General features: G+C 47.1%; 1 protein-coding gene across 8 annotated transcripts in view; it reads right to left on the reverse strand.

Moving 5' to 3' along the window:
- Positions 1 to 767, reverse strand: part of PICALM (phosphatidylinositol binding clathrin assembly protein) — a 64,333-nt gene extending 63,566 nt beyond the window's left edge. For 5 of the 8 annotated variants that reach the window (XM_081002061.1, XM_081002059.1, XM_081002055.1 and 2 more), the window contains exon 1: positions 168 to 765. In XM_081002061.1, coding sequence (XP_080858187.1) covers positions 168 to 297 — 130 coding nt within the window. In that variant the 5' untranslated portion in view covers positions 298 to 765. Of the gene's footprint in view, positions 1 to 167 lie in introns of all 8 variants that reach the window. The other 3 variants (XM_081002060.1, XM_081002054.1, XM_081002057.1) reach the window with 2 other exon arrangements.
- Positions 768 to 9,623: the final 8,856 nt, after the last annotated feature.

Here is a 9,623-nt window from a genome sequence, read left to right on the forward strand (position 1 = left end):
TGGCCGGCGAATAAAACCGGGCCTGGACGGGCAGCGAGCTGCTTGGGGAGGTTGGCGGGGAGGGCAGAGAAGGCGACAGCGAGAATGGCGAAGGTCGGGGCGCGGGGGGGGGAGGGAGAAACGGAGAGAGAGAGAGAGAGAGCGAAGAGAAGTCCGTCTCGACTCACAGTCCAGGTGCTTCTTCTTGGGGCCCATCACCTCGTGCGTGGTGGCCTTGCAGACGGTCTTGGACACGGCCGAGCCGGTCACGCTGTGCTGCGCCGCCGTGATGCGGTCGGTCAGGCTCTGCCCAGACATGGCGGTGCCGGATTCAGCGGTGCCGCTGCTATTCCTCAACCAGGCTGGCGAAGCAGGGACGGGGAAAGGAGGAGGAGAAGGAGAAGGAGAAGGAAGGAAGGAAGGAGGGAGGGAGGGAGGAAAGGAGGGCGGTCCCGGCTGGCCTCAACAACGCCGCCGCGGCCGCTGAGGACGCCCAGCAGCGCTCCGCCTTCGGAAGGGCCGGGCCTGTCACCCGGGAAGAGGCTTCTCCTCCTTCCTCTTTCCTCCTCCTCCTCTTTCCCCGCCTCCTCGGCCTCGACCACTACCGCGGCCTGCCGCTCGGCCGCCGCCGCCACCACCGTAAGCCTCCCTTCTCCTTCCCTCACGCACACATGCACAGCTGGTCGCCGCAGGAAAATGGCGGACGGAGGAGACGCTCAGCTCCACCTCAGAGCTTTCCGGGCCTCCGGCATCACGTGACGCTCTTACTCTTGCTCTCTCTCCCCACCCTCCCTTCTATCGCCCGCCCGCCCCCCCCGCCTAGCCACGTGACATGCTCTTTAAAAAAAATTAGGGCCACACCCCCTCCGCCCCTGCCACGTGACATTCCATCGCCGCCGCCGCCGCTCTTCCCCCTCGCCGCCCGGCCCGCCTCCCCGCACCCACCCAGCGGCAATGCGTCTTTCTTGCCTCCGCCCCTCTCCCGCGTAACAAGCAGGAACGCGGTGACGAAATCGGTCGGGAGTTGCCGCGCGACGTGCTCTTTCCTCCCCCGCCCCCCGCCTCTTTTTAATCGGCCACGGTCACCAACGGTCTGAACGAGTGGGCGGGAACTCGTAACCGTCGCAGGGCTTGAGGGAAAATCTCGGCCTCGGTATATTCCCGCCAAAAAGGGGAAAAGATGGGCCTGTCGCCATACGTGCCTGGCTTGCCTCCCATATTCTGCTGGCAACCCGCCCTTTACTTTGGACTCTAGGCGAAGTACACAAGCACCTGCAGAAATTACCGCATTCAAAGCGATGATGACGTGGCTCATGAGGGATTATGGAGGAAGCGGGGTTGAATTTATTGGGGTGTTTTTTTCTTTTATTGGTAAAACATAATATTGGTACCTTTTCATGAGCTCATCTGGTCCAATCTCCTGCAATGCAGGAATCTCAACTGGAGAATCCATGACAGATGGCCAAAATCTACAGTGGTCCTGACTCAAAAGAGTGTGACACACTCAGCCACCTCAGTCAGCAGCAATAACTTGCCTGTCTTCACCAGCAAGATCCACCAACTCATAGTAGATTGTCCTCAAACCTCCTTTCCACTGTAAAATGGCTCTTAATGTCAAAAAGTTCTCCCTGATGTTTAGTCGGAATCTCCTTTCTTGTATCTTAAAATTCAGGTCCTACCCTCCTGAGAAAGAGAAAACAAGTTTCCTCTGTCTTCCATGTGTCAGTCCTTTACATATCCTCCCAGTCTCCTCTTTTCCATGGCTAAACATACCCAGCTCCATCAACCGTTCCTCATAAGTTTCGCTGGTTTGAGAAATGGTGTGCACACATGACATTGAACACAACCCATGTCTATCCTTTCATTTTTAATCAAATTCTACGTTTTGATGCATTTCCCTGCAAAGCAGCTTTGACCCAAGTTGGAAAAAAACACGACCTGACTATGCTGAGATGGCCAAAATGACTGAAAATCAAGAATAAGGATGGTAAAAACTTTGACAAAGACTGGGGAAAATTTGTAATATATTTGACAGAACACTGTAAATAGTTAAAAATGTTAGCAGGATTGAAATAATGCAATGTTAAAAAAACTATAGGAGAAAATAAAGATTTATGGATATACAGTATGGAGCATAATATGATATGCACGGAAAATTATCACTAGTGGACCCCTCGAAAGGGAGGATGGAAGTCTGAGAATTCAGAGAATTCTATACTGTTGGGCTGTATTTTTCTTATTTGAGAATGTAAAACTAAATTGTAAAACCAATAAAAATTATTATTAAAAAAAGGAAAAAAGAACAAGCTAGCTGTGGTTTGAGTCAGTAATGTGTATACAGCATTAGAGTTGATGCATAAGGAGAGATTTTCTGAGATGTGTGGGACTTTAGTCATCACAAGGTTTCATAGTTAAGCATTAGCACCTTGACTCAAAGCCTGATGTGTATTGACAGCCAGTGAAGATGGAACACAACTGGGTGGATATGCTTGTGATTCCTGGAGCTCATCTTTACCTCACTATTTCCCCCAATACCTAACAGAACAGCTTCTTCCATATGTCCATGCTCTATGGCATGGGTGACTAATCCCTGCTCCTCTAAGTAAATTCCTTCCTTTCAAGATTTTACTAATTTTTGGTGGTAGCAAGGGGGGGGGGGAATGTATGGGTAGCCCAATAATGAGGATGTAAATCACCCCTCCCTGCTCTTAAGACTGATCATTAATGAGTGGGGCAGGGCAATGAGCCCCCCTCAGTGGATCATCACAGACCCCAGTGTCTGCATGTCCAATATGTATGCATGCAGGCAAGCAAGCATGGTCACATCCATACCATCATTAAGTCATAGGGTTGCCATATGTCCTCTTTTTCCAGGACATGTCCTTTTCTCATGGGTACGTAAAAAGAGTCATCAGAGAGGTCCATAGTGAAAAGTTGGCAAATGTGTCCCTTTTTTTGCTCTTCAAAATATGGCAACCCTACATTGTGAGAGCATTTAGAGCACATGGTTTCCCACAAAGAATCCCGGAATTGAAGTTTATTCTTCACAGACATACAATTCCCAAGATTCTCTGGGAGAAGCCATGAGCTTTAAATGTATGGTGTAGAAACCTATAGTTTCAAACGGAGCTTCATGGTTGAGCAGGGATTTGAACTGTGTCTGGCTTTCCCATCTAAGGCTCCATTCTTAGCCCTGCTTACTTGAGAGTAAGCCATATTGCTTTCAGTTCAACTTACTCCTGACTGTACTTAGGATTACAAGTTCTGTATGGACTTGACCAGGATTTTGAACCAGCATGTTGCAGACACCACAGCAAAACTCATGACCTAAAGACAAAAACCCTAACTGAATCACCACTTAATATGACAAACATCCACCACATGATAAAAGATTATATCCATGAGGTAAACTATCCAAGTGAAGACTTGTTCGGCATGAATCATCCTAATGGGGATTAATGGGTCATGTGTGTTGCATCTGAGCAGCACAGTTCTGTGGGCAACTGCAAAGGTCTATGAAACTTGAAGCTCTGAAAAAGAGGAGGACATTTCAGTGCTGGAGGCGGAAAGCTGCATGAAGGCTGAAACAACTTAGATTCCCCCCCCCCCCCGATACAGAGTTGTTAGCTAGAATGTACGGGTGGCCAACACCTCAGAAAATGTGAAGATGCTCCTGTAACAAGCTCAGGAACCTTCCATGCACTCACTTGCCTGCAATCAGACAATCCAAAGAACTGTCATTGCTATCTATTATCCTCAGCTGCTACTTTAACCATGACCAAGCCCATTTCCAGATGCCTTTGTTGGCTCTCCCTCATCTTCTGCATCTTATTATGCTCCTTGTTTTCCCCTACCAGGCCCCATACATTCTGTACTAGGTTTCTTCTTGCAGTTATGTCCATGAGTAGCTTGAGACTAAAGTATGGGCAAGATGGAGGACCCTTTCCCAGTATATTTAAACCCAATTGGGATTTTAAAATGTGCAGCACTGATGAGACCTGCAATTTACGCTGCATCCGGTGCACTCCCACCAATAGTTTGGGAAGGATAAAAGGTAAAGGGACCCTGACCATTAGGTCCAGTTGTGGCCAACTCTGGGGTTGCGGTGCTCATCTCGCTTTATTGGCTGAGGGAGCCGGCGTACAGCTTCCGGGTCATGTGGCCAGCAGGACTAAGCTGTTTCTGGCAAACCAGAGCAGCGCACGAAAATGCCGTTTACCTTCCCGCCGGAGCAGTACCTATTTATCTACTTGCACTTTGGCATGCTTTTGAACTGCTAGGTTGGCAGGAGCAGGGACCAAGCAATGGGAGCTCACCCTGTCGCGGGGATTCGAACTGCCGACCTTCTGATAGGCAAGCTCTAGCCTCTGTGGTTTAACCCACAGCGCTACCCGCGTCCCTTTTGGGAAGGATAAATGGGCATAAATCTGACATCAGGAACATAGCTGTCAACATTTCCCTTTTTTTTTTAAGGGAAATTCCCTTATTCCGAATAGGATTTCCCTTAAAAAAGGGGAAAGTTGACAGCTATGATTAGGAATCACAAAACAGAGAAACTAATAGGAGAACTCTTCAATCTCCCAGGACAATCTATACAAGATCTTAAAGTAGCTGTCTTATTGCAAAAGCATTTTAGAAATACCCTTGAAAGAGAAGTTGCTAAATTACAACTTATTACCAAACTAAAAACTATGGCGAGGCCTGGTCTGAATAGAGAAATTAGATTCATGTCCCATTATACATACTAAAGCTAATTTTGGTCATCTATCCCTTTTAAAAATCCCTTGCCCTTCCCTGTGGAACCGACTGCTTGGCAGGGGGTTGGACTCGATGGCCCTTGTGGTCTCTTCCAACTCTATGATTCTATGATTCTAACAGTCATCAACAGTCATAAGGTTGAAGCGACTTCTGCTTCAGAGTATCTGACGAAATGTGTATTACACACAAAAGCTCATACCTTGAAAGCTTATATTTAGTTGACCTTAAAGGTGCCACTGGAATTATTAAAAAAGTTTTTTTCATCTTTCATCTTGTTAGTTATTATAACTTCAATCCAAATTGAGCAAAAGAAAAATATAGCTGTGTTTTAAGTCGGCAATGTGTCCAGAGCCTTCTTGTCTTGACCAGTTGATAATGTCTGGCCTTGGGGTGATTCAAATGACCAGATAATGCGCCAACACACAGCTGGCTATTGAAACACATTATCAAAAATATCTATAAAACCTGAGGGTAGGGAAAGTCACGACAACGTTCTCTGTTTGTCCTCTTCCAGAAAATATTAGCCTGAATTACATCACTGAGCGGAGCATAATATGTGGAGGAGGAAGATTTTAATGGCATTGGGCTGTTTGAAGGATTACGGAGATAATGTATGAGAGGCACTTGGGACACTTGGAATGGACTATAATATAAATGCTAAGTATTATTGACAGTTGCTAATGGCCAGAAACTAATGACTGCATTTTGAAGACACAAAAGCCATTCACAATCTTAGCAAACCATTTTCCATTATTAGATAGGCTTTATAAAGCCTGGAATGGAAAGGGGTATTTTATTTCCTTCATAGCGATCCAATCTTATTTGGCAAATTAGGCTTGCTGCTAGTCTTTTGCCTCTTCCCCCCTTTTTAATTTTAACTGGGAAGTCAGACAAGCTCACAGAATGTGACATGAAATAAATTAGGAAGGGAGATGATCAAAAGGAAAAAAAATGAAATTGCACTGGAATTGTATATAGCTAACCAAGTCATTGACTTATGCAAGGTGAACAAATTTTTAATGTTTTCAGGCTTGGCATTCTTCTCAATCATCTTCTGTGGACTTAAGCAGGTTTAAAACCCATTCTCTCTTCCTAGAGAATTATGGGAATGGTAGTAGAGTAGAGGAAGGAGAGACAGAGCCCAGGAGAAATCAGGGATCTCCAACAAAGTGTCAAAGGTCACATCCACTCGGGTGAGTTTCAAGCTTCCTTTGCACAGAGTTGTTCGCATCAGAGGCTGGTGGGACATCTTCATCCATCATGTATGATCTTTTTGGTTTCCGCATCCCTGAAACCCCACTGGAACTCCTGTTCATTTAACTGTCATCTGTGTTTGGGCATTCATTTTTTTCCTGCACAATGATAATAATAATAATAATAATAATAATAATAATAATAATTTATTATTTGTACCCCGCCCATCTGGCTGGGTTTCCCCAGCCACTCTGGGCGGCTTCCATAGAAACCAAAAATACAGTAAAATATCACAGATTAAAAACTTCCCTGAACAGGGCTGCCTTAAGATGTCTTCTAAATGTCAGGTAGTTATTTATCGCTTTGACATCTGATGGGAGGGCGTTCCACAGGGCGGGCGCCACTACCGTGAAGGCCCCCTGCCTGGTTCCCTGTAGCTTTGCTTCTCGCAATGAGGGAACCGCCAGAAGGCCCTCGGCGCTGGACCTCAGCATCCGGGCAGAACGATGGGGGTGGAGACGCTCCTTCAGGTATAATGGGCCGAGGCCGTTTAGGGCTTTAAAGGTCAACACCAGCACTTTGAATTGTGCTCGGAAACGTACTGGGAGCCAATGTAGGTCTTTCAAGACCGGTGTTATGTGGTCTCGGCGGCCGCCCCCAGTCACCAGTCTAGCTGCCGCATTCTGGATTAGTTGTAGTTTCCGAGTCACCTTCAAAGGTAGCCCCACGTAGAGCGCATTGCAGTAGTCCAAGCGGGAGATAACTAGAGCATGCACCACTCTGGCGAGACAGTCCGTGGGCAGGTAGGGTCTCAGCCTGCGTACCAGGTGGAGTTGGTAGACAGCTGCCCTGGATACAGAATTGACCTGCGCCTCCATGGACAGCTGTGAGTCCAAAATGACTCCCAGGCTGCGCACCTGGTCCTTCAGGGGCACAGTTACCCTATTCAGGACCAGGGAGTCCTCCACACCAGCCCGCCCCCTGTCCCCCAAAAACAATACTTCTGTCTTGTCAGGATTCAACTTCAATCCATTAGCCGCCATCCATCCTCCAACCGCCTCCAGGCACTCACACAGGACCTTCACCGCCTTCACTGGTTCTGATTTGAAAGAGAGGTAGAGCTGGGTATTATCTGCATATTGATGGACACCCAGTCCAAATCCCCTGATGATCTCTCCCAGCGGCTTCATATAGATGTTAAAAAGCATGGGGGAGAGGACGGAACCCTGAGGCACCCCACAAGTGAGGGCCCAGGGGTCTGAACACTCATCCCCCACCACCACTTTCTGAACACGGCCCAGGAGGAAGGAGCGAAACCACTGTATAACAGTGCCCCCAGCTCCCAGCCCCTCTAGACGGTCCAGAAGGATGTTATGGTCGATTGTATCAAAGGCCGCTGAGAGATCCAGCAGAACCAGGAAACAACTCTCACCTTTGTCCCTAGCTCGCCGGAGATCATCAACCAGCGCGACCAAGGCAGTTTCAGTCCCATGGTGAGGCCTGAATCCCGATTGGAAGGGATCCAAATGGTCCTCATCCTCCAGGCATGCCTGGAGTTGTTCAGCAACCACGCGCTCAATCACCTTGCCCAAGAATGGAAGATTTGAGACTGGGCGATAGTTGGCCATACTGGCCGGGTCTAAAGATGGTTTTTTAAGAAGCGGTTTAATGACCGCCTCTTTCAGGGGATCTGGGAATGATCCCTCACAGAGGGAAGCATTCACCACCCCACAGAGCCCATCGCCCAGCCCTTCCCGGCTTGCTTTTATTAGCCAGGATGGGCAAGGATCAAGGAGACAGGTGGTTGGTTTCACACGTCCAAGCAGCCTGTCCACATCCTCGGGGGTAACAGATTGAAATTGATTCCATGCAACTTGACCAGACAGAGCTCTAGCACTCTCCCGCCCCAGCCCTGCTCCCACGGTGATGTCTAGCTCCTTCCGAATATGAGTGATTTTATCTGCAAAAAACTTTGCAAAATCGTTGCAGGAGATCTTGGGGTCTTTACAAGGCCCCGGTGGTAAAGGTGGTTCCGTTAAATTACGAACCACCTGAAAGAGTCTCCTCTACTATTTTCTGCAGATGCAATAGAGGCAGTGAAGAAAGTCTTCTTCGCCGTCGCTATCTCCACTTGGTAGGCTCGACGTTGAGCTCTAACCTGTGTCCGGTCAGATTCGGAGTGAGTTTTCTGCCACCGACGCTCTAGCCGTCTCAGCGATTGTTTCATTGCCCTCAGCTCCGAAGAAAACCACGGGGCTGTCTGGGCTCCATGCAATCGGAGAGGGCGCTTCGGAGCCAGACAGTCGATAGCCCTGGTCAACTCCTCATTCCAGCGGGCCACCAGGGAATCAGCTGAAAGGCCATCAACATGGGCTAAAGCATCCCCTACCACTCTCTGGAAACCATTTGGATCCATTAAGTGGCGGGGGCGGACCATCCGAATTGGTCCCACCTCCCTGCAGAGGGGAAGGGTAGTAGAGAAGTCCAGTTGCACCAGGAAGTGATCTGACCATGGCACTTCTTTTGTTTCACTTTTACTTAGTGTCAGATCACCCACGTCACTAGAGGTGAACACCAGGTCTAAGGCATGTCCATGACTATGAGTTGGGCCAAACTTATTCAGGGACAGCCCCATGGAGGCCATGCTTTCCACGATGATGGACTGTTAGGGTATGTTCTCATCACTTATACTGCATGCAAATTTCTTATTGGATTGAAGCTGGTTTGAAAAAAAACAAACACATCAGACCGCAGTATTTGTCAAGAAACTACAGGATTGGTATGGACTGTGGCTAACGTAGTGTGAATGTAGCTTCAAAAATTACCAGTGGGAGTGTAGTGGATGTGGAATAAGCTGTAATGCGGACATACCCACCAGGAGTGAGACCTAGGTCAAGGTCGTGCTGACTATTATAGTCAGGTTAAATAAGTTGGAGTTCTTGTTATTAAATATATCAAGAAAAAAGCACACCAAGAACTCAGGCCTGAGTTCTTGGTGTGCTTTTTTCTTGGACTATTATAGTCAAGCCAGGAGGAGCCTGGGTCTCACTCACTTTTTCTTTCTGTATCTTTGTTCTGATATTCTGTAACCTATAGTGTTAATGTTTACTCTTATTATAAGCCATTGTAAGTTTTATTGTTAAGTCTGTTGCAAATGGATATTTATGGACTGTGCCAATCCTGAATGTACTAGATTTGTGACCATTATGCTTGTTTGCCTTCAGAAGCAAGTAAAGCTCTGCTGGATGAAGTACAATTGCCTCTGGTCTATATTTTGGGAACTCTGCTACATGTTTAAGGTTTTTTTTCCTCCCCAGAAGAGGCTGGGAAGACAAGTTTACCTATGAGATCACCATACCCCACAGGTACCCACTCAAATGCTTTGATCAGCAGAATTGGCATTACTATAGGTGCCACATAATACCTTTTTTGCATTTTTAAGAATTTAATCATTTAGTGTGGCAGCACCTACACTTTGGAACTCCCTGCCTATTGATATCAAGCAGGTGCCTACACTGTATTATTGCTGGCTCCTGCTATAAACATTCTTGTTTAGACTAGCCTACCTGGAAAGTTGATGTGAATTTTAACCTGTTTTCGTACTTTGACTTTTGTATGTTTTTAACTGTTGTTGTAAATTTCTCTTGATTTTATTGCTTTATCTTTTTGTAAATGGCTTTGTGGTTTTTTTT

Source organism: Podarcis pityusensis (genome assembly GCF_964106645.2).
Source record: "Podarcis pityusensis genome assembly, chromosome: 4".
Lineage (NCBI taxonomy): Eukaryota > Metazoa > Chordata > Lepidosauria > Squamata > Lacertidae > Podarcis > Podarcis pityusensis.